The sequence below is a fragment of the Gadus morhua genome, chromosome 22 (genome assembly GCF_902167405.1).
Source record: "Gadus morhua chromosome 22, gadMor3.0, whole genome shotgun sequence".
Taxonomy (NCBI): domain Eukaryota; kingdom Metazoa; phylum Chordata; class Actinopteri; order Gadiformes; family Gadidae; genus Gadus; species Gadus morhua.
The window spans coordinates 21,032,827-21,058,170 of NC_044069.1; the positions used below are offsets into that span (position 1 = coordinate 21,032,827).

General features: G+C 43.9%; 2 protein-coding genes and 1 long non-coding RNA gene across 23 annotated transcripts in view; 1 reads left to right on the forward strand and 2 right to left on the reverse strand.

Moving 5' to 3' along the window:
- Nucleotides 1–186: 186 nt before the first annotated feature.
- On the reverse strand, nucleotides 187–8,242 carry si:ch211-199g17.2 (uncharacterized). 11 transcript variants are annotated; one of them, XM_030346264.1, is made up of 13 exons: nucleotides 8,116–8,212; nucleotides 7,533–7,658; nucleotides 6,914–7,041; nucleotides 4,461–4,536; nucleotides 4,208–4,291; nucleotides 3,860–4,002; nucleotides 3,579–3,701; nucleotides 3,227–3,284; nucleotides 2,779–3,087; nucleotides 2,416–2,555; nucleotides 1,977–2,093; nucleotides 1,780–1,837; nucleotides 187–1,437 (listed from the first exon to the last, which is right to left on the reverse strand). In XM_030346264.1, the coding sequence occupies exons 4-13, from the start codon at nucleotides 4,477–4,479 to the stop codon at nucleotides 677–679; spliced, it is 1,812 nt and encodes a 603-aa protein (XP_030202124.1). In that variant the 5' UTR covers nucleotides 4,480–4,536; nucleotides 6,914–7,041; nucleotides 7,533–7,658; nucleotides 8,116–8,212; the 3' UTR covers nucleotides 187–676. The 11 variants fall into 11 exon arrangements, with proteins under 11 accessions (XP_030202124.1, XP_030202121.1, XP_030202119.1 ...); XM_030346261.1 differs by having other exon boundaries at nucleotides 7,533–7,581; nucleotides 8,010–8,198; XM_030346259.1 differs by having other exon boundaries at nucleotides 8,010–8,198.
- LOC115535230 (uncharacterized) lies at nucleotides 7,603–25,340 on the forward strand. Its single transcript, XR_003974423.1, has 3 exons — nucleotides 7,603–7,720; nucleotides 22,083–22,148; nucleotides 23,824–25,340. It is a non-coding gene; the product is annotated as an uncharacterized LOC115535230 (long non-coding RNA).
- The window catches only part of LOC115535227 (uncharacterized), a 73,145-nt gene continuing 69,937 nt past the window's right edge, over nucleotides 22,137–25,344 (reverse strand). For 10 of the 11 annotated variants that reach the window (XM_030346257.1, XM_030346256.1, XM_030346249.1 and 7 more), the window contains 3 exons: nucleotides 24,002–24,059; nucleotides 23,828–23,908; nucleotides 22,137–23,737 (listed from right to left, as the gene is read on the reverse strand). In XM_030346257.1, the coding sequence (XP_030202117.1) occupies nucleotides 22,530–23,737; nucleotides 23,828–23,908; nucleotides 24,002–24,059 (1,347 nt within the window). In that variant the 3' untranslated portion in view covers nucleotides 22,137–22,529. The remainder of the gene's footprint in view (nucleotides 23,738–23,827; nucleotides 23,909–24,001; nucleotides 24,060–25,344) is intronic. The other variant, XM_030346254.1, reaches the window with a different exon arrangement.

Here is a 25,344-nt window from a genome sequence, read left to right on the forward strand (position 1 = left end):
GTAGCATTTGCGCCATCTTGTGGTTGCAGAAACCATCACTAGCAGAACACCTCTCACCAGGAGGGGGCGTTCCAACTGTCTGTCCAATATTTTTATGATACCATTTCATTTGTCTCAACAAATCAGAACTACATTGAAACCATAAAACTGGTTGAAACCAGAATCGAAAGAAAAGGACCATAGGAGAGCCGTTCCAAAAGGTTTATTCTATTTTGTTCACCCAACATTGGTATAAAACATTGACTTGCCCCTGTGGCGATTTTGGACCAACATTTGGGTAAAAATTAACAGGATATCAATCATTTATAAAAATTAAATGAAAATGTTTTTCACACGCATAAACTTGTCAAAAAGTAACATTAACAGCTTATACAGTGGTAAAGTGATTATTTTTTTCATTTGAGTCTTCAAAAGATTATCATTGAATATGAAAGAAAAATGAATGGAGATCTAGTAACAAAAATTATACTTATTTCAACAATATATTTGGTATCACAAACCCTTGTGTTTACGCCCTTTGTTTCTTTGAAGAAATAAAAAACCGAAGTTTTTGAACAGGGACACGTGATGACAATCCCTTCTACTTTGCATTGTGAATCGTTGCAGCCAATATCCCATTGTCCTTAGCCAAAGTATATTTCCTGAACCTGAAAAAAATAAAAATAATAAATCCTAACTAGGACCGCCGCTGGCCTCCAGGGGTGCAGTAGTAAAAAGCGACGGTAGGCTTTGGGTCGACATGGCTCGTTTCTCGTTGGTCGTCATGAAATACGGGGAGCGTGCAGGAGGACAGAGACCTTGGGGTCACAACACCAGGCTGAGGGTAAAAGCAGCCTTGTGAGGTACTTGGTTGGTACGTTTCAGGTCTGCCCCCCTGTGTCGGGAGGGCCCAACCTGGGACAAACTCCGTCTGCGCTCGGCGTCCGATGACGACTGGGATGGTCTCCTCCACGTCTGTGCATCGGACTTCAATCTGGCGCGGCGGTGAGTCTGTGAGCGGCAAGTGTGGCGTCTCGAACAACGTAACTGTCAGCGGGCTAAAGTCCACGTTTGAGTACGATGCCAGGGGCTTCCGTGCCAGTGGCTCCCGTGCCAGGGGCTCCCGGGCCAGGGGCTCCGGGGCCCGGGTTCCCGGTGGTGTGCTGGACGGTGGACTGGACTGTGGCCTGGACGTCGTGCTGACAGCGGCCGAGTTGGGCAGGCTGAAAGACGCCCTCTCCAAAACGAACGCACCTTCAGACATCGGCATGCTTACCTTGAAAACGGGATCGGTTTCCTTCCTGGTCCTCCGCTTCTTGGCCGCCCGCTCGGACTCGGCCTCGGTGGCGTCCTTCCGGGTCGTCAGTTGGTGGAAAGCGTCTAAACCTTTTAAGCTAATGGTATTCTTCTGCCGGGCAGCGCTAGTCGACTGCTCGCTGTCAGAGAACATTTGTATGCCTAAAAAAATGCAGACAAAATGCAAAGCGAGAGAACGCATCCGCATACAGAGCACATTCGTTAAGAGGATAAGGGAGAAAACACAAAGAGGAGGGGGATGTTAGGCCCTGCTCGTTGGAGGAGTCCGTTCAATTTAAATGTATTTGTAGCTGAATAACAGATCATCAGAGCACACGACAGAATATTCAAACACGCAAGGGAAAGGTGTAAACGACTTCCAAGCCCACTCCATAACAAAGATCTTCTTGTGGAGAGACGAAGTGCGTTGGAACGACAGGACGGAATGACGTTATTGTATTCCCCATGAAAGGACAGGCAGGGTGAGGAGGCATTGGTACTTACACCAGTGGTAGGTCTTATCACTCAGTTGATCACACAGATGTGTTGGCCACTCCAAAACCTGTAGCACATGATATTGTTCCCAAAGAAGGAATTTATCGGTCAATAAGTCTGTCTGAATGGGTTAGGACGGACCCTTGCCGTTCACACACAGTGAGTGGGTGAATCAGAATGACCCAACATGTTGATGGTGATGATACCTTGTATTCTCCTCTCCCTTCTATATTTTCCACCCTCAGGGCCACTGACTGCAGGAGCTCCTTCTCACCATTCAGGCCTCCCATCATGGCCTCCACACATTCAGGGTAAACCTCCATCTACATAAAAGAAATAGGTAATCATTGGACACTGCAGTAGAATATTTTAATATAACCTCTTTACTCAAATAAAGAGTTTCTTTAGTAAACTGCTTTTCACCACTGGGTTGACCCTAACCCTACGTTTCAGAATGGACGTGGACATTTCGACCAAGGTCACTTTGGTAGATATCTTATCATGTTAAAAGGCGAAGGGATGATTAGAAAACCTTGTACAATTATGTTAGCACAGCTGAAAACTGTTGAACTCAAGTGGGAGTTTTCATGGAAAACATGACATTTCTGGGTGACACCAAACTTTTGAATGGTAACGTAAACCGACCAGGTAGTTGGAGATATGCGAGGGACTAGTCAGGTGAGCAATGAAGTCGTCTGGGTCGGACTTGACGCGGCAGCATTGACACAAGAAGCAGGACGGGCTGCCGTTGTCCTTCCTCCGACACTCCACCACACAGTCCAGACCTGTAGGGAACACAAGCACCCGCCTTCACTTCACTCCTTGTTCTGCTGCTGTGCCTCATCACTGATGAAATCATTTAGGAGGAGTTTACAGCAGCATCCATTACAAGTCACCGAGTTTGTATGTGCACAGGTAAAAAAAAAAAAAAAAAAAAGGTAAGTTACTCGTGTAAAGCTGTCCTTCATAGTGACTGCGTATACTTTGTCATCATTCAGCTTGGCTCACCGATAACCGTGTGACCGTCCAGAATGTGGCCCCTGCTCTCCAATTGGACAAAAGGCTCGGCTGACTTAGCAAGAGGCGACTTCATAGTGGTGTCCGCGTCGGACGTAGCGTTGTTCGTCTGTAATGGCACGCTGGACTTGGGGTGCTGAACTACGGCGTTCCGGGACTTGACCGGGCACTTCTTCGGGGACGACTGGACTCTCCGCGGTTGGACCTCGCAGTTATCGACATGGGTCTGTGTGAGCTCCGATGGGTGAGGAGACCTTCCCTCCATCCGTTCACATCTCATTGCAGCCATCTGAGATACCGCTGTGGAGGGGGAGAGGTGGAGCCAAACGTCGACATTATTGTGGAATTCCACAGTGAAGTTTCCGTCACGTTAATAGCGGGAGGAGGGTGAGCTGTCGAGGAATGGGTAGAAGATTCTAGAAGGCTCCCTGGCACTGACCACTTGCCGCACTTTTCTGTCCCATCTCCTTGAAAGTAAAGGCATCCAAATGCAGCACCTGAAGTACAGAGGGACAAAGCAAAACGTAGAAAATATAAATAGTGTAAAAAATAGAAAGAAATCTATTTAGGGTGTTGAAAGGTATAGGGGTTACGGCTGGGTCTGTGAGCCAACAGCCAATCATTTTATTTTCCTCTTTTTCTTTGAGTGCAGTTGATTGCCCATCATCAGTTTAAAATAGCAAAAAGGCATTAACAAAGTCTACTGTAATGTTGGAAAGCATGGACCTTAATTCCAATAACAAAAAAATATATATCTTACACAATTCTAATTCTACCACTTTCACACCAACCTTCACGATGCCCGGTCCATCCCTCTTCTCCAGCACGCTGGCCATCTCCATCAAGGGCCAGGCCAGCTTTGAGACGTCCACCGTCTGGCCCCACCCCACCGCCAGGTCAGGGTGCCGGGCATTCTGTCAGAAACAAGCCCAGTGAGAGGGGATCTTACACACAAAGTCCGCAAACCAAAGCAGGTCTAGAAAGGCTGTGGCCTTATGTAAGGTCATCGTAAAGACAACAACCCCCCCCCCCCCCCCCCCCCCCCTCCCAATCACAGGCTCCTCCTACTCACAATGTAGCGGTATCTGTGGAGGGACCCCATGATGTGGTTCCGGACGTCTGACCTTTTCATGCGACTCAGGCACACCTCGCACAGGTAGAGGGCCTCCTGACTACATGAGCCCACCTTCACGCATTCTGTGACACTGTCGAGGCCTGCGTGATGCAAGAACCACACACACACACACACACACACACACACACACACACACACACACACACACACACACACACACACACACACACACACACACACACACACACACACACACACACACACACACACACACACACACACACACTAGTTTGGTGGTCCCTCATTCCAATGCACGTGGTGAATCTCAGATGTGAGGGTACCGACCGATGATTGGCTGTTTTCTGGTCGGGGTGTCCAGATAGGGCTTCAGGGATTGGTAAAGCAGGCTCTCGTTAGGCGGCCCTGAGCCTGAGACACGCCACCGAACAACAAGTAGGTTTAAATGAGGAGTACACAATTAGTTGGATATTGAATGTACAACAGGGCTTGTAGACCTGAAAGAGCCAGAACTACAATCAAACCATTTACAAGAGCCCGTTAATCAATGCTTCAAAGACCCAGGGGGACTCGCCTTTACCTGTCCATTCTGGCTGCATGCCGTCTACCAAGAGTCTCTTCGCTGGGTTTTGAAGTCGATCAGTGGGCTGGGAAATCTGAATGATGGGAAGAGATGAAAATATAGTGCTGAAGTGGTCAGTGTTCTGAGGACCACAGTAGAGGAGGTCAAATAAAGCAGGAAACCAAACCTGGGAGCCAAATGTGTTGAAGCGTACACACAGTGAACAATGCCAAGACGAACAAGTCAGGACGACCGGGCATCCTGAATAATAGTATCAGATAAGGAGGATATTCATGTAGAACTAGAAATCAACTGACTATTTTAAGAGATGTCGGGCAGAAACCCACAACAAATGACCAATTAGCAAGCGTGGTCATGGGGTTTGGGTTTGATGGTATGGGTGATGTAATATATGGAAGAAGTATAATTATTATCTTGCCTACATGACTGAATCAGTATGTAAAAAGCTGAGTCAACGAAGGCACACATTCCAAGGGAGAATCACGCATCACTCATTAACACCCCTGTGAGGAACCGTGGATGGATCGCTGACTTCAAGTTAGCCCCTAAAAAAACTGAAATCCCCTCTTTACGAGGCCCATGTCATGCAGAGAGGACGAGACAGGGAGGGCTTTATGACACAAGGAGGAAAGGAGCCCCTTGCGGTCTTTCTCTCATGTAACATAAACTGACTTGTTTATGACTTGTGTGTTAAGCTTTACTAGTTATGCTGCAGTTAAGAGTCAAACACTGCCTTCTTATGAATGTATTACACAATCAAATACTGAGGTATTGTTGCCAATAAAAAAATGGTTTATTACTTTTGTTTTATATTGGTTTAATAATAAAGGGGGATTAGGAGAAGGATGATCAGTAAGTATATTCATTCATTAGTGGGGTACAGGGGTGGGGGACACAGGTGAAGGGCCTCATTCCTACGCCCGTTGCGTAGGGTGTTGCAGGAGGAATGCACACCTTTTGGCAATACAACCTGAACTATGGCAGAAATGTAGTCTTACATTCAATGCCAATATGTAATTATTATCATGCCTACACTTTACATGCAGCTAATAAGTCGTTATCTTTCATGCTTCAGTTTTCACGAACTCGGCTTTAACACTTTCACGAAGTGTTAAATGCGGTTTACTACCAAAGAACCCTGATATAAAACAGGAGTTCCTAAGCAAACAAAGTCATGATCTGTTGTTACTTCTTTGCAAGAGATAAGAAAGTCTTCATTGTTCCATATTCGGCTTTCTCTATCGCTCGTATTTTATTAAAGTGTGTTTATCCACGACAGTACATTCTTCAAAGTTCCCTTTTTTCTTATCAATTGTAATGCTGTCCATTCTGGACTCTGTTCCAACCCATGTACTCTAGTCACGTGGAGGTGTTTTCAGAATCAGGGACTTCGCAAATAGCCTTGCCCCTTCCAGGGTTGGTTCTACCGGTAGCTAGGGTGACATCATTGGTGGTCACCTGATGTAGACAAGCTCCTCCTTTTGGTGGAGCTGAAACAATGACATTATTTTCTGTGAAACCATTATTTCTTAAAACGTAATATATTGCAGGAATTGTTCTGTTGTTCCAAGGTTTGGAGCTCTGCCTAGTAACTGGGAAGCTGCTGGCTCTTGTGAGCGTACGCTCTCTGATTTACCCAATGGGTTTAGGGGCCATTTGGGTTCCATGGAGAATATATTCTCAATGGTATGTGTACACGGTAGATGTAACAAGGAACCCAGAGTCGGTTCTTTGTCCACTGGCCATTTCTTTGAGATATTGCGTCTAGGACAATTGAGACTTCTAAATGCAAAAAAAGCACACAATAGTTGTAGACAATTAACATTAACCTATTTTAATGTATGCATACACTAGTCTCCTCTCTAGCAGAGTGTATGGGAGAAATTAACCATTACTTCTATGTTAACTATGAGTATTATCAGGCCTATATATAATATAGATACATAAATAGTGGAAAGTAGCTAATCATCTGTTTCTCTATAAGTGGACCTTGACACGACGCCAGAGAGTCTGCCCCAAACCTATTTCTGGTGATCTGCCAGTGGCTCAAGGGGTCAGGGCGTACTGACGTCTACCTAATGTTTAAATTAACTGCAGTTGCTGACCAATTACTTAAAAGGAATGTATGGCTGACCGGCCTTACCAAAAAAGAAGATCTTGTATGCATGCTGTGGGCGGTGTGTGTGAGAATAAAAAGAGGCCGGGATCTTATGATCGGCAGTGCTTTGCAAACTACACTGCCTTGTTGTTGCATGTTCAACAATGAAGTCTTTATGTCATGCTTGCTCCGGGCTCCTCAATTCCTCATGCTCTCTTAGATAGTTGAAGTGATAGAATTTGGTTATTTTCTACCACAAGTGCGCCCGGAATAAAGGTTCACAGAGCTATTTAAACAGGTTCACCCCCTCCCCACATTGCAATTGTCAATGATCAAATCAAATAATGTTTACCTAAAGAACAGAATTTCCTGTGTTGCCATCAAGTAGAAGAATGCCTAAAGGGATCCCTGCTCCCTTGTGACCGGTGTACCCCAGGCACAAAGGTTTATGTTAGGTAACACTAGGAACAAGTAGGGTGGCTAGACAACACAAGGAATAGGAAACAAAGGTTATTGGTGTTTTTTTCCCATCACACCACTTTTCATAAAACAATGACCTGGCCTGAGTTTATCGGCTTGGTGAGGCCATTATATGGCATTCCAGTGATAGCATGAAGGACAATTATGTTTCACATACCCACAACACAGTGTCTTCCCGCAATGACAAATATTTATTTTTAATTTAAATTAATGATTACTAAATAATGAAAGCGAAATAAAGCATTACTAGTGAACATAATAACCAACAATAAAATGCTACATGGCTTCCGGAATTGAGGAACCAAGCTTAAGTAGTTTCTAAATATGGTCGATTGGGAAATGAGTCGATTTTTCAAAAACAGTTTTTTAAAGACAAACTGGTGCCCACTTTATACTGTGAGATGTTTATTGATTGAAAAATATATACTGGAGGATATATGGCATTACACAGAATATATAGATCCAACATAGTTTTGATCAATACACATTACCTATAACCATTTGGTAACCAGTTTGTCGTTCGAAAAAGCCTCTCGTTTCCTGGTCGCAGATCACAGGCGGAGAACAGGAAGCAAACATCAGATTCGTGATGAAGACTAGTCGTGTCTACGAGAAGTCTTCAACACACCAACAGGAAGCTGTGAGGTTCAACTGTTTTATGACGAGGAAACATCGACAGGTAGATGTGCGGTTTAAGTGGTTTAATACGATATCGGGCAGAGCGTCTCTCTAGGCTGGAGAGACAACGACTCGACAACGTCGACTCGTCAGATCATTTTGACCTATGACCCGTTTTACTACTAGTACGAGGTCATCATATTTAAGAAGGTCATTAAGGCAACGTTATACGAAGTGTTCATCAGAACATATTGTTATCCCATATAAAATCACCCGTTATGGGCTACAGCATGAGATAAACAAACCGAGGCATTAACTTCCTCGGTATGGCATGGGGCTGGTTGACTCACCGAAACGAGGTTGCATTCGCGGCAGTTCTTATAGGAAAGTCCTTAAAAAATAAAAAATAAAATAAAAATACGAACGGTGAAAGGTGAACGAGGACGCTTTTCTTACCAACTACTTACTCCAACTACTGTGCGTTCAACTCCCGAAATGATCCAACGTTTAACAAAGTTGTGGGCTTGACACTTCTTCTTCAGTTTGAACGCATCATATGTAGCACTGCCGCCTAAAGGATGAGGGAGGAAGTACACCTACCTTATGTCATACACATGAGGTCAATGATCAATTGACCTGGTCAATCATTTGGCATTTCTCTTGAGGGCCATGTTTACAAGAGTGACACAGTAAAACGAGGGGAACAGTATGGCCCTGCTATTTCGCTAATTCCTCTGTCCAGGTCGCACTAGACAGGAGCTTTATCATTTCACAGAGTCAGAGCCTAGCTCTTGGGGAATTTACACTACACATGGAACATGACATGCTGTTAGCCAAAAGGGTTCTCAATACTTTACTCAAACCCAATAAAAAAGGCTTCCCTTCACAACCCTTGCGTATTGATTAAACCCAGAGTGGCACCACCTTGGTTGTGTAATTAAAATGAAAAATTATTTCAAACCCTCATCTCATTTTCACACTTCTCCTGCCATGGCCAGTCAAGGATAAACACAAACTAAGAGAGGTCGAAGAGCCCAAGTTTGTAAGATAAAGACTTAATTGCTAGTAAAGACAATACCTGAGTTCTTTTGCAACACACAGTGTTCAAGTTAAATTGCAAAAATGTGTGATTCCTCCTGCATGTGTGAACAAATCCCAACGGGCCTAGGAATTAAACATTTCACCTGTGTCCCCCAGCCCAGTTCCCCACTGATGAATATCCTCCTTCTCCGGATTCTCAGTAGAACTTAAACATTACAGTCATGTCAGATGTAAGGCAGTTAGTTACTTTGATTAAAATAAACTTTTTACCTTATTATTAAACCAATATTAAACAGACATAATAAACCACATCTGCTTATTAGATGAAATTGTCTACCATTCGATCACTGACTTTAGGTAGTTTACATGTGGGACGAAAACGGTCTTGAGTAAAGTAAAACCCAAGAAAACAAAAGTCTCTACCACAAATATGAGTTACCATGAAGATGTAATATGGATGGCACAATGAAAATCATTTTTACTGGGACAATAAATTATACGTTCAAACAAATGGCAACAATACGTCAGTATGTGGACCGGGCCGGGGGAGCGGGATATCGAACTAGCAACCTTTGGGTTAACGTCAAATGGATATAATACCAAGAATACCAAGACAAATTCCTAATATGTGTAAATGTATTTGGCAATAAACCTTTTCTGATTCTGATTATAATAACTGAGTTCATGTTGGTAGATTAGACTATAGTCCTTTGATTACTGTGTTTTTGCAACACTATTAAATTCGCCTTTACTTCCTTCCCGATAGGCCTCCCTGACCTTGCTTCTTCTAGGCTATAATCCGCTCTGTTCTTTGATAAAGATGTGTTTTGTCTCTTCGTCACAATCATTTAATTTATGCTCATATTCAGCATCGAAATCGTATCGAGTTCTATAAGCTCTCACTCTCTCACACACCAAAGAGAAAATGGAGTCAATAACATGAATCCTAAGGGCACACACACACACACACACACACACACACACACACACACACACACACACACCTATATGTGAAGATACAATAGATAACATCCTCTTTGCCTCTAGCCAGAGGTTTCAAGACAATCGATGAATCAATGCTATATCAAGGCCATGTCAACATAAACATGGCCAGGAGATTGGATGGATCAAAGATCTTCTCTAGATAGGAAACTTGTACGAGGGGTGACCTAGGGTCATGCCTTGGCAGCTCACCCTTGAGTCAGGTATTGGGAGTTGTATTAGTATGCAAACATAAATATGATTTTGGTCTCATATAGAAGAGACACTGACTATTTACCAATGATGGTTGAAGTTTGCAGGACTAAAGTGAATGATTTCTAGAAAGAAGGCTTTACAGATAAAACAAAAAATGTCAGTTAGCCCATCGTAGGTAGCCCATCGACCGGTTTACTATTGTAGATTGCTGGTGTGTTCTAGTGTCTCTGTGTACTGCGCACACAACTGTGTGACGGCCGCAAGGCCTTGCCTGTGATTGTCTCTGTTTCCAAATTAGGACTGATGTGTCTGTCTCCCAATTAGGACTGATGAGGGGGGGGGTTGCCTAGTCTGCGGCCTTTATGGTGTGCCTGGTTCCAGCAGTCCAGCCCTTCCTTTTTGGCCCTTCCACCGGCTTGCCCTGTCTGCAACCGTTTTTTTTTTTATCATTTTCTGGCCCCGTTTACACGAAGGGAAAACGCAGATATTTCCACGCGGTTTGGCCTCTCATTTACACGAAAACGCCGTTTTTGTCACAGAAAACAATCATTTCTAAAAACTCCAGCCAAAGTGGAGATTTCTGAAAACGCCGGTTATGTGTTGTCGTGTCAACGGGGGGAAACGGGGTTTTAGGTTCTGAAGCGTCACATTATGCGCCAGGAAATGCTTAACGTCATATGAGCGCCCTATGTTTACAGTTTGTTTGTTACAGGAAGACGCTCGTGTTATTCGTTGTTGTTGATTCTGAGGATTCTGATTGTCTTGCATGGCTTTAATTGCGCTCGACGGCGTATATATACGTTTTGATGTAAACCACAACTTTTTTGAAAACGATGTTGCGTGCACAATGTTATAGGGCTTGGGTGTCATGACGTAATTACTTTGCGTTGCCGCCATGTTGATGGCCTCCTTTACCGCTACCTGCCGTTTGGCACTTCATATGGATCCAAATTATTAATAATGCTGATTTTGTCACCATACCGGTCCCTGGCATCTCTATTTAATGTGTCCCGGTAAATTCCAGATCCTTTTCGGGATTTTAACATATTTTTTCTAGCTATTCTTTCTCAACTCTACTGCTACTTCTCTTCGTTCAACAACGTTATGTCAGAGTTATGTTAACGTTCGCGTAGCCATCAACATGGCCGCCACGTCCCACAATGCAACGCGGATCCCGCGCCCTATTTTTGAAAACGGAGGGGGGGAAATATTTGTTTCTATAAATACCCTGCTACGTATAAACGTGGCCTCTTTGTAGTTTGTCAAATAAACCTTAATTATTGTTAAATAGTATCACGCCACCGTCCTCCCTCATTGTCAGGTTACCCTAGGGCCTAGGCCATGATACTTGTGTTCCGCTTCTTAGTGTAAGGACAGGCCAGTGCCTCTCCAACTGATTCGAGGTGTTGTTTCCAACAAACCTCCATTTGTTTATGTCCCTACAAGGACGAACCAAATGGCCGGGGCCAGGGTCGTATACCATTTCAAGGGAGACACTGCATCTGTTGGCAACACTGCCAAAGATGACACACATTTTTTACGGCTACTGTGGTAGAAAGTCTGAATTCTGTAAATTCAACTAAATAAGAGAGTATGAGGAATCGAGGCGTCCGGAGCAAGAATGACAGAAGACTTTAGTGTTACCCGTGAACAAGCAACAACAAGGCTGAGTAGTTTGCAAAGCATTGCTCGATCTATACGACCCCTGTTCTTTTATTCCCACCCCAAGCTGTTCCCAATATGGTATGCTGCACCGAGAATGCATACTAGTTCTCCTTTTATGGTACGACCGGTCAGTAATACATTAATTTGAGATATATTGTTAACATCTGCAGCTAGTCTAGACTTTAAGTTGACGTCAGTGCATCGACGCCTTGACCCCTACACTGACAGCACACCATGAATACGTTTGGAAGAGACTCTCTGGCGCCGTGTCGAACCTCCCCTATGGGGAGAAGTGATTTAGCTACTTTCCACTATTAATGTATGTGATACATAGGCCTGAAAAGAATCAGTTTGCCATAAAAGGTAGGGGTTAATTTTTTCCATACTACTACATTTTGTGTATTACATCTTGTAACATCTATTCGATCCTCTGATCCAACTTGTCAAGCTGCCTTGGTTTCAACTTCAGGAATTACTACTACGACAAAAATACATAACGCAGAGTCTAGAAATACAATGAAATCTACCCTGCGTTCACACCAAAAGATGCCGCGCAGCACGATCCCATTCAAAGTGAATGTAGAGACACGTAGCGGGTTTGCTGCCGGACCACTTGCTGCCGAGAAAACCGGCAGCAAGATGCGTTGCCAAAGCTGTGTTTTGCGTCCCCTTCAAAGCTGCATCCATATATGCATGGCATGCCGAGCAGGCGATTTGTTACAATGGCCCATTGTTAACAGTAGGTAACGTGTTTACGTGGGTGAATAATTTAACTGTTTTGCACCACTTTACTATCTCTCTTGTAAACCAATCCTTGCAGACATTTGGAAATAAACATGTCCTCTGCCGATGTCCCATGTCCATTGTGAAAAAATTGGGCAATGTTGCCGTGTCATGTTTTTGCTGGTTTTGTTTGGGTTTGGTATTGCGTATCATTGTGTATGTGTGTGTGTGTGTGTGTGTGTGTGTGTGTGTGTGTGTGTGTGTGTGTGTGTGTGTGTGTGTGTGTGTCACTGAGCTGAGCCAAATGCCTGGTGAGTGTCTACAAATGAAGCTTCCTCAAGTGTAACTGGTTCTCCATTTTAAATGCAATAAGGAACGTTAATAAAAAGAATACCTGAATGTTTTAACCTGTATAAGAAATTATATGCTTAATCATAATTTCTCAATATAATGTTAAAGTATTTATGATTCTTCATTTGAAATGGTTTGTGTTGCTGTGTTCTTTTTGGAAAAAGGTTGCCGAGTCAGGATCGCTTGTAACTCACTTTATTAGGTAAAGGTTTGGACTAGTCTCTACTCTCTATGCAGCAAAAGGAGGGGAATGGTATAGGCACGCGTGGAGATAACCTTATGCCGCATTTCCACTGCAGGGTGCGGAACGGATCGGATCGCAAAGGTGCGGTAGGGAGGGGGCGGTAAAGCCCAGTTCAGTTCCGAGGTCGCGTTTCCACCGCCGACAGTACCCTTGGTGGTAGGCCGGATGTCGATCGCCGCGGCAGCTACGTAAACATCGTAAACAACGTCTTCCTCCCCAAGAATGCAGACGAACGTCTCCACCTCCTTGTTCGCCCAAGCAAGCTTTTTACGCGACATGTTAATTGTAAAGAATAATACCTCGAGGCTACTGTTTGTTTGTTTTTATCCCCGCGTCACCCTGAAGTGACGATTCTGTCGACCAATCAACGGAGCGCGAACGAAACGCGCCGTTTCCACTGCAGGGTGCGGAACGGATCGGATCGCCAAGGTGCGGGTCGGGTCGCGTTTCCACCGCCAAAGTGGGCGTGACCCGGACTTTGCCGTACCCGTTCCGGCCCCATTCTCGGGACTCCTTCGTTGCGGTACCCAAAACGAGACCAGACGCCTGAAAGGGTCCCGTGAAATTCTAGCTACACCCCCCCTCCGTTGATTGGTCGACAGAATCGTCACTTCCGGGTGACGCGGGGATAAAAACAAACAAACAGTAGCCTCGAGGTATTATTCTTTACAATTAACATGTCGCGTAAAAAGCTTGCTTGGGCGAACAAGGAGGTGGAGACGTTCGTCTGCAATCTTGGGGAGGAAGACGTTGTTTACGATGTTTACGTAGCTGCCGCGGCGATCGACATCCGGCCTACCACCAAGGGTACTGTCGGCAGTGGAAACGCGACCTCGGAACTGAGCTGTGCCCTATACCACGAAGCTCGCTGAACATACCCAGGCTTTCTTGGGAAAACCTGGCTCGACAGAGCCGCAACTCGCAATCAGAGTTAAATGGTACCACGAAGCTCACTTTAGATTCAATTAGTTGAACCAGGTTTTCCGCTTTAGGTTCAGTGCGCGTTCACGTGAAAGGGGCGTTTTTTGCGTCATTTTTCTCACCTTTACGATAGATCAAGCAGTCTATATGAGTATAAGTGAAAAGATTCTGCATATTGTCTGTAAAATAACTATGCCAAATGCAGAATTGTTCGCCATTAATCCAAATAGAATGATGATGATTTAAAAATGCATAAGCAACGTCCATCCTGCCTTATTCTATCATTTAGGGAATTCACTTTAAATACACCCCATTTAAGAAATGTATCGCATGTTTTCGACCGCTGAGAGGTAGCGGCTGTAGCGTAGTGGATTAGTATAAGACCCGAACGCCAGCGACCGGGGTTCAAATTCGCCGGTCTATCATCATGCATTTTACCCCCATAGATGTGGTGCCAGCACGGCCTTGAAAATATGGGTTCAAGTTCGAAATAAGCACAAAAATATAATTCCATAAGCTTTAGTGAATAAGTATTCCATATGCATGAGAATTAGGACTTTAAGCTTCACATAAATTCGCGTCACTTGGGAGTCGAACCCCCCGCGCAAAAATTGAAGACTGACGCGCTACCTCCACTCTAGCACTCTGTCACTGAGACACAATGCGTAACAGTAATCATTGTCTACATAAGGTCCAAAAGGACGATCAAATAACGAACACCCTCTGATGAGAATCTGTATCTCTCATGAAGAACCCCAATTTCGTTGTTTGCACAATGACAATAAAGTCTGAAATCTGAATATCGTCAGACAATGCCAAGGGATCGGTTCTGTCCCGTAAAACCCTTGTCTCCGGAGAAGTGCGCCGGGGTCCACGGGAACACCCACAAATGGTGACGCCATTGTCAGAGGAGGGGCTAGGAAGCTGCGCACGCCGATTTAAGTAGCCGATCTCCGGCTAGACTAAGCCGAAAAACTGCTCCCGACCAGGTTTGGTTGCGAGCATAAGTCACCATGGTGATACAGCGACGCTAAAAGAGATCGACTTTCGTGGTACAACTAACCCAGGCTTGGAGCTCAACATACCTCGCTAACCCTCTAAGCGAGCTTCGTGGTACAGGGCCCTGGGCTATACCGCCCCCTCCCTACCGCACCTTTGCGATCCGATCCGTTCCGCACCCTGCAGTGGAAACGCGGCATTAGTAGCTCATCTGATGGAAGCGTTCCCTGGAGCGTTCTGGCCATAGATATATATATTAACTAGATGCCCTACGGCGGCGTCTAGAACGTCACCATAGGCAGCCATCTTACCACCTTCTGGTGGAATCTGTTGTCGCGGACGTAAGTCAGTGATCGTCACAAACTCTTATCCCGCTGAAATCTTGACGGATTTACAAACGGTTTGGTTTCTTACAAACGTTATTACCGTGGTTATAATTCTGGATGCTTGAACATGTTTAATTGCAGCTTTTCTCTTCGAAAAACGACTTAATCCTGCAGTTTAGTTGTGTATCACGGGTAGGCTACTAGCTACTCAGTAATTTTACATCGATGGGAGAGGCAGAATTGCTATTTTCAATATAATTTAAGTCGAACATGATTAAACTAAAGTTGCACATGATTTCCAATCGGTTTTGTTTGTCTTACATTATGAATTCTACAGGAAATTGCTGACAAGTGAAGATGCCAGACTTTTGTGCAGGTGCCACACCAATTTGTACCGGGTGCCAAATTTGTACCAGGCACGTAATCAGTTGTCCGTTGCCAGGCAGGTTTCAAAAAACAATCGCGCTCATGTTGCCAAAGATTAAATAATATAATACAGATAACGGATCGTTAGATAACACTTGTTTTTACTTTACATTTAATTGTTTAATCAAATTTAGCTAGTAAACTGAGGCCCCGTCCACACAAAGCCGATTTCGTGGCGAAACCGCAAAGGTCTTGTACGGTTCGGCCTTCCGTCCACACAAAGCCGGCGAATCCGCTGACCGAAACCGTAAACTTCTGAAACCACCCTCGGAGGTGGTTTCAGATCTACCCGGTTTCGTTTTGGATTCGTGTGGACGCCTGTGGGGTGTTCCACAAAGCCGGTTTTATCACATAACCGGGTAAGTTAACCCAGGGTTTTCGGTAACCCTAGGTTTTCCGTTCCAAAAGGATCACGGTATGTTAGTTGCTATAGCAACATATGCTCTGAATCAAACCTGGTCGGACCAGGTTTTGCGCAGGTTAAGTTTGAAACATAACCCGGTTTTGGGTATTTCAACCGGCGTTCACCGCAGATTTCATGTGTTCACAATGGCATGCCCTTTTGATGAGAGAACTGCTGATATCAGAGCGCAAATTATACGTGCAATCCACCGGGAGCGATTGATAAGACCACGGCTCGACATCTTGGCATATTGGATGACTGTTTGCTGGAGTGGAGAGATATAGATTCTCGCGCAAATCTTTAATATATTTAAATAGCCTTACATAGCCAACACTACCAATCGAGGACCTGGCCTCAGTTCACTCCAGACTATTTGCGTAGCCCTCCGTTTTTTTCAAATGGTAGTTTTATCTAGGCTATAATGCTGGAGATGCTGAGCACATCACAGTCGTTTCAGATGACCCATCCAAGATTTGTATCGGCCTCCTATCATACAAAGAGCAATATTGTCTGAGTAGCCTACTATGCCGAGAGGCATTTACAACATAAAGAATAAAATAGTCCTAACGGACTTGCATCCACTGGAGAATGTTCGATCGTAGCCGGCAGCTTCATTACAAGCACTGATCCATCTTGATCTGTGAAGTTGATGAATTGTCACTTTTAGGTTTTCTACCCAGTTACCAAAAAAAGAAACATTTGGAATAGTATGCGCTGTGGCAAGCACACGGTTTGCATGTGTTCCTTCGAAGGCAAAAAAAATCTAAAATAGGCTACAAGAAAACACAAAAACCTACATTCAACCAGTGTAGGGTATGGCCCATGACTCTCTGAGGTGGTAGGTACCTCCAGGTAGGCCTACCCCCTCCATGCCAGGGCGCCCTGAATTTATGTTTATTAACAGCTCCTCCACCGGGGTCAAGACAATTTGAGGGCCAGATCCAGTCTGCCGACGGTCGGCCTTTTCCCGATTGGCTTAAAAAAATGGCTTATTTAAATTTATACCAATACGATGGTGGGAAAAGCTTACCAGTTTGTATGTTTTTTATACTTCATTTTTATACTTGATCTTCTGACCGCTTGGAAGCAATCGGAGTACATATTGTTTTAGAAGAAAGGGGTTATGTGGTAGGATCTTTAAGAATGCTTAACTGGGATATTTATATATTCATGGCTCAAATATTAAGGATCATGCTTTTGACGTGTAACTAACGCATTTACGCGGTCAGCGATCCGCTGCCAGGCTTTGGTTCTCCGGGTTCCAGAGGTTTTAGCGTTCCCTTTTCTTGTGATAATGTCCTTCTCCTCGTCATAGCTCTCCAGGAGAACCTGGAGTTCCATTTCATTGAAATAAGCGGCCCGTTTCGCCATATCGATCAGGGTTTCCATGATCCATACATCACGTCTTTTTAAGTTTGGCGTGGACGCGCACAACCCTGTGTTAACCAACCCCGAGTTGATTGAACTAATGCATAACCGCTGCTGTGGAACCGAAAACTCTGGGTTGGTCGGCACAGGGTCAATCAACCTAGAGTTCAGCGTTAACTCAGTGTTTGTTAAACCTCCGTTCGTGGAACACCCCTCTGAAACCGACTGAAACCGTAAACAATGACGTCATCGCCACACCCCTCGACCCTCCAGCCAATGACTGAGTGTCATTGGCGTCTCACAACTCACAAAAACAAAGATGATGGCGGACTACAGGCTTGTAATCGTTCTGCAGCAGATCATGTCCCTTGTTGGGTTGCTAAGCCATTATTTATTGAGACTGTTGACTGACTGTTTGTGTTGTTAGTGGTTCGGGGGGCAGCCTTTATGCGCATGCTCGCCTCTTCTTCTTATTTAATTTTCTTCTGTATTTCTGTAGCAGAAGCAGCGCCCCTTATGGGCCTGGCATGTGTACTACAGCGTTTCTACAGATCTACCCGGTTTCGCTTGACTCCGTCTTTACGGAGATACTCCGAAACCGGATAGATCGAAACCGGAACGGTTTCGCACGTTTCGGCTTCGTGTGGACGGGGCCTGAGTGTTTAAAGTGTATCATAGTCTAGCTAGCTTGTGTTAATTTAATTTCCTTAATTTAATTTAGAGAATAGATTATAGGTAATAGATAGATAGATAGATAGATAGATAGATAGATAGATAGGTGAGCAGGCATTTACTTACTGGTAAATGTTTTTTATTATTATTATTCACGTTATCCCCATAACATTTAGCTATTATTGTGAGGGAAATAGATAAATACAATACAATACAAATATAAAGTTAGGAACGCTAATAAATGTAATTTGTAAAATAAGTGCTATCTGTCTTGTCGCGCTCAATGAACGAGTTCGCGAAAGTTCTTGAACCTTCCCAGTCATTTGACGCGATCGTCCTTTGCCAGGCAACGTTCCGCATGACGACCGGCCATAGCAACCCTGCCAACATCAACGTGTAACGTCATCACCCTATTCCGCTCCAACCACTTGATGGAAACGCACCTAATTCAAATTACTTTTTTGCGAACTTTCTAAAGATTCGCATCACCTTTTAGATGGAAACACATCTAAATCTATATCTATCTATCTATCTATCTATCTATCTATCTATCTATCTATCTATCTATCTATCTATCTATTACCTATAATCTATTATCTAAATTAAATTAAGGAAATTAAATTAACACAAGCTAGCTAGACTATGATACACTTTAAACACTCAGTTTACTAGCTAAATTCGATTAAACAATTCAATGCAATACAAATATAAAGTAAAAACAAGTCTTATCTAGCGATCCGTTATCTGTATTATGTTATTTCGTCTTTGGCAACATGAGCGCGAATGTTTTTTGAAACCTGCTTTAAACCCTCAGTTTACTAGCTAAATTCGATTAAACAATTAAACACAATACAAATATGAAGTAAAAACAAGTGTTATCTAGCGATCCGTTATCTGTATTTTATTATTTCGTCTTTGGCAACATGAGCACGATAGTTTTTTTTAAACCTGCCTGGCAACGGACAACCCCTTACGCAACGGACAACTGATTACGTAGGCGGTACAAATATGGCACCCGGTACAAAATTGGTGTGAAACAGCCTCCGGATGCGTTAATCTGCGAAATCTCGAAACGAGAACACGTGGGATCACCTTTCACCTGTAGGATATTACAATAAGACTTTTATTTTTAGGATAATCGTTAGTTACTTAGTGGAAGTATATACAATACAGAATCACTGAATGGAATTTTGGACACCTTTTTATTGTTTTTAGTGTGGTTCATCTTAAATACTGATGGAAAATGTTGACAATAATTCATATATCTGGATGCATTTCTCACTTTTTTAAGTTTTTCCAAAGCCAGAGCGATGAGGATAAAGTGGGAAATTGATAGCATCATGCCTTCAGTGTGCATATTGTAAATAGTTCTCTGCAAACCTATGGTAGCATCATGCCTTCAGTGTGCATATCGTAAATAGTTCTCTGCAAACCTATGGTGGCATCATGCCTTCAGTGTGCATATTGTACATAGTTCTCTGAAAACCTATGGTGGCATCATGCCTTCAGTGTGTCTTGATCAGCCACAAAGGTTGCACATATTATATTAATATTTTATCGCATTTGTCTAAATGCAATCTATTGTGTTGGTGAAGTTACCAACACAATAGATTGCTGAGTTTTAGTAGCCCATATATTGATTTAACATAAATAACATGAATACCTTGTGCATGTGTGTATTTATTGCACCTATTTGTTTTGTTTAATGTTCATTTCATATGAAAACACATGATTATAATTACATAAATACATCTCTGTACAGGGTGGGGATTTCAACATGCAGCCTTTCTTGATGTATATTTGTAAAGGGAAATCTTGTACCTATTTTAGAACATTATTCTATTTTTTCTTAGAACCAATTATTCATAATTATGTACCGTCATACCTACATCTCTGACGTTTATAACAAACCTAACCGTTTGAAAATCGGTTGAATATTGAGCAAGTTATGGTTATTTAAAAAGTACATAAATCACTACCAACACAATGTTATTGGTGAGCAGCTTACTGTGGTAAGATGGCCGCTAGTGGTGACGTTCGACTCCATTGGCCAGCACCGCGGACGAGGCATCTAGTTAATATATATATCTATGGTTCTGGCCCCCTGGGCTATGTGACTTTGATACTGTGGACTCAGTTATGTGCTCTGATTGGCTAAGCATGGTGCTGAACTCCCGCCTCCTGGATACACGTATGTGTACTCTGTGCTGATTCCTTGCGGCTATGTGTTGGTATTGCAACTTGTTTTTGTGGCCTTGAGCGTCTGAGTTTCTCGAATACCTAGGCCTGTCGTATCTCTAGAAATGGCACAGGACGAATGGCTTCCTGTATGAGCTGGACGCCTACCTAGGCTCAGGATAAAAGAAGATGCAAAAGATGAGAAAGCAACCTCTCTAATTGCCAAGGACACGGACGCCTCCCTAGGCTCAGGATCCCTCCCTAGCGTGAGAAAGAAGCCTCTCTAATTGCCAAGGACATATGTGGCCTGTTGGTATGAATGTGTGAATGATGTCACAATTCCCTCCTTGGTCATCACAGATGACCATCCTACAAGCAATATAAAATGTATAAAAGTATAAAATATAAAGCGAAATATAAAACATCTTATGGCTACATCACCATGCAACAATCATCAACACCACCAACCAACCCGCACAAATCAGGCAGGTCGGTGGGTCACATGGAATACAGTGGGCTGCAAGCCTCAACAACAAAGCAGTAGACATACAACTACCATGTCATAAAATCATCTGTAGTCACACAATCATCACTAAATTCATAATCAAAAATACGCCATGCATCATCAGTAAATCAGTAATCAAAAATATGCCATGATGCAATCATCAGCCATAGATCCAAAAAGGCACACATCGCAAAAATTCCCTCCAGATATGCATAGATATTGAACGAGTCAGGGGATCTTCATGTATTGGTGCGCTGTATGTATGTAGGGTTTGGACATCATCGTAGTCGTTGCTCCTGTTTGCTGTCATCAGGCCCTGAGTCCATGTGGTCAGCTCGCCCGTACCAGAAGGTAGGAACATGTATCCATCCGCCCCCAAAAAGCTCAACAGTCCCATCATCAGTGTAGTGATACAGAAACACCATGTTACGCAACCAAACAACTCTATGCAATATCTATCATGACCCATCATCGGCTGTATAATGATTCGTAATTCAATTCAGAATCTGAATCTGAAATCACTTTTATTACATCTTATTGTACAGTACACAAGAGTAAAAATCTTAGGCTTGGTTCCTCAACATTAACCAATATTAATATTAATAAACTATTAATACAAACTATATTAATACATGTTTACTAATATTCAAAATTAGACCAGGCAACTTGAATATTGTAGCTACGGGTGCTTGTGCAAAACGGGGCCCCGGGGATCATTCTACGTTCTCCAGCCAGATCAGGTCGGGCCCCTCCAGTGGACCCTCGTTCAGACTCACCGGGCCATACTCGGTCCCCAGGTAAGCCTGGACGGCACCTGGCGTCTCAGGCGCTGCTCACCCACCGCTGTGGTGATCAGCCGATTCAGTAGCCCTCGTGCGCAGGGAATGCAACAGCAGCCGACCACAACTAACACGGCTACTGCCACTGCCACTATTCCCGCGACAAGCACTGACTGGATCAGGCCCTTCCATCGATCAAACAGACTCTCCATCCATCCAGTGAAAGGGTCACTAACAATGGAGTTCTCTGCCAATTCTAATTCTAACCTAAGGGACCGTAACCCTGCCAGCGCCCTGGCCACCGACCCATCCGGAGCTGTAGTGTTGGGGATAAAAGTACAACATGTCGTCCCTATCATTTGACACACCCCTCCTTGCTCCGCCAGTAACATATCCAAGGCTAGCCTATTCTGATAGGTCATCCGGGAGGTGGCATCTAATTGTTCTGATAGTCCCTTGACTGTATCCTCTGTAAAAAGAAATCTGAAAAGACGCAAGCTAATGTGAACATTTTAAATAGCTCTGTGAAACTGTGTTCTGGACTCACCCTGCTCACCCACCCTCCTCCATACACTAGATAAGTAACATTTTCTGCAACTATTGTGTGCTTTTTTGCATTTTGAAGTCTCGTCGGTCCTAGACGCAATAACGTATGAAGACACTACAACGAAATGACTGGGAAGTTAGAATGGTAAGTTACCTGCAATTTATTTCATTTATTTGTCATTGTGTCATTTATTTCAGAATTTCCTCCATGAGGAGTGAATGGTTACATACACTTTAAAGAAGTCCCACACAAATATAAAAAAAATATTTATCAACCAACAAAATCTATTCAATCACATACAAATACAGTTTGCTTCAAGAACATTTTAAAGCCTTTTGTAAATCAAGTTAAAAAAACATACTTCATTTCAAGATTCACTGAACCAAAACTAAGAACAACCATCAATAAAATGTATAATGTTGATGCAACGTTGATTGCTGAACAACAAGATATCGCGTGGGAAGCGCTGTCAACAATCTTGTAAGTAAAATAACGAACAGAAGCAACAGGAGAACACTGGGCTTGTTAGCTGGTCCCATTGCCAGCGCTGTTGGAGAAGTGAAAGGCAACCGTGCCTTGAGGGTTACCTTCAGCGCCCACCACTCCGGCGGCAGTAGCGGATGTACCATAGTGTGTGGTGGCCTGAAAGCCCTGGAGGTTCAGCAGGTTGGGGGTACCCTGAGGTGGGGGATACCCGGGGTCAGACATGGCCGTGTTGTTTCTGAATGCGTTTGGCAACTCTTGTGAATAGCTGGCAGCACTTTCGGAGAACGCTGCGCCGTGATAGGATGGAGCCGTCGCTCCGTGTGACCAGGCCGTAGCTTGGGTGACGCTCGGCCAGTATTGGGGTAGTCCCCTTGCCATGGCGATACTCTGGGCCTGGTTTGGCAAGACGTAATGAGCATAGTGTTGCTGCTGAAGACCCTGGTTGGGAACGTGGTTCATATGTGTAGGGTAGCGGGGCGGGTCAGCCACCGTAGGCATGGGGGGGGGTTGGTGGTGGCTCAAATAACCGCTGGCATGGTACGGGGTGGTTGGGTAGCCGGGCTGTCCTGTGCTGTAGCCCTGAGAGCCAGGGATGCCTGGCGTCTCCTCTGTGACGTGAGTATGGCTGTTGTTTTGGGTGCTTGCTGATCGGCCACTGCAAGCCGTTGTGCCGAGGTTAGCAGCTGATGGCTCAGTGCTCACAATAGGGGGAGAGCTGGAAGGTGCCGTTAGTAACTGAAGCAGCCTTCGGTTACGTCCGTTTCTGATTTGTTGCAGCCTGGAACTGAAATAAGTCCCTGTTTGGACATGTTCTCGCCTCAAGTTCCCCTGAAAGTCGAGGTCCGCCTGGGGAAGCAGTGCCTCAGCAGTGATCTCAGCATGGGGGTTAGAGGCAGGCGGCACAGAGCTCAGAACTTGGGGTTGACCTGGGTAGTACGAGATGGTGACTTTTGGAGACTCTTCATGTCTATAATGCTCAATACTTAGGGACACCTTGGACCCAGGGTCATGGTTAACTGCACGTTTCGTCTCGTCTTTCGAGAAACTTGGGACTGGTCCCATTTTGGGTTCATGGGTCAGGGACACGAGTGGTACAGTAGCTGCTGGAGTATTGCTCCCGAATGGGCTGTGAGGACAAGAGACTGGAAACAGCGTCGGCGTCACGCGGTCAGCGGGGGGGCTCAGCGGTCGCTGACGCTTCACTTTATCTGCATCGGTCCAACCGACCTCAAAGTGGCGCTTCACTGCTTCAAAAGAAGACCAGGGTGATATGGTGGGTGTCGGACAACAGACATAAAGTCACATGTTTATTATTCGCAATACTGTATTTCAGGTACCAGGTTCGGGTCTGCTAGTCACGCGGGTCGGGATCTCCAACGGCCTCTGGTTCTCACAGATGGTCATGAGACTGGACAGAGCTGAAGAATCAAGTGAAAAACACAAACGAAAAATGTAATGAAAGGGAAGAACAAATCATGGCATGGATATCGGCTATCAAATCATGCTAGTACCTGGGTCAAAGGTCATGGTTCGGATCCTGATGAAGTCCTCCTTGGGCAGGGCTATCCTCTACCAAACAGACCACAGCCAATCAGCCCAAAGATTACAACCAACAAGAATCAGTTCAAGTTATTTGTGCACTCACTTGAGAGACACGAATAGAATGCATTTCAAGCTGTTGTGTAAGGTTTTCCGGTTAGGTATAATACAATAACAAAACAGAATTTAGGATCTTCTGTCTGTTTCACATGTAATAGAAATATATATGTGTTAAGTTAATCCTCTAAGAGACAATGGGAAACTCCCACTCCCATCACCCCGAGGCACTGCTTTCACGGCCATGAGCTGCAAGTATCCCTTGTAAACTCTTAACTCCAGTAACTCGTAATCTTGTGCATATGTTCCATCATCCGTAATGAGTCAAGTAGTTTGGTCTCTTGTTTTATCGCACATTGAGACCTCGCACCTGAGAAACATCTGAAAAACGTAAACTTAAACAGAAGCAAGATTAATTCTGCGTTGTTCTTTACGGGCTAATGTGTATGTGATGCATAGAAGGTTATCAAGGCTATCTGTTGAGGATAAATTAAAATGTTGTCTTCTGCTATTCATGCATAATGTTATATATGGAACAATACACCGCACTTTCTTTTTGAAAATCTTGTCTATACAGGTTTCTGTAATGGTCATATAACACGTCAATTGAGCACTGGTCATCTGGTTGTTCCAAGTCCACAAACAAATGTAATGATGAGAACTGTTCTCTATAGGGCTTCTACTGCTTGGGATAAGCTCGCCTTTAGCATCAGACCCACTAAAAGTAGACGTTCTTTTAAATATTTGCTAAAAAAAACTATTGAAGAATCCCATTTAGATCATTAGTAAGTGTGCTTGATTACTATCGGTTCCTATTTTTTGTTAGACATGGTTTCATTTATTCAGTGTTCATTTTATTTGAATGAGTTTGTCGTTTATTGTCGTTTGCTTTGTTTGGTTTTATTGTTCGTTTTATTGATAGTGTGATTTTTTATTACTGTTTGTTTTATAGCTAATGAGGATCCAAATAAAGAATAAAGAATCTTGTAATTTAGCAAAGCGGCATATAAAATTTGGCCTATGAGCAGCAATCAGCATACAAATTGTAGTAGCAACAAAATAACCAAAACTAGTTTAGAATACAACGACCGGAGAGTTCAGCATTGTTTTATCGGTGGTGGAGCGCACATCGGCTCATTACAGCCCGTCTATAAGGCTACTCACAAGTGCTCTACTGGGACTATTCAGATATACAGAGGCCATTCACCTTTATCCATGTATCAGTTAAGCCCCAAGGAGGGCTAGAGTGTTTCTTTAG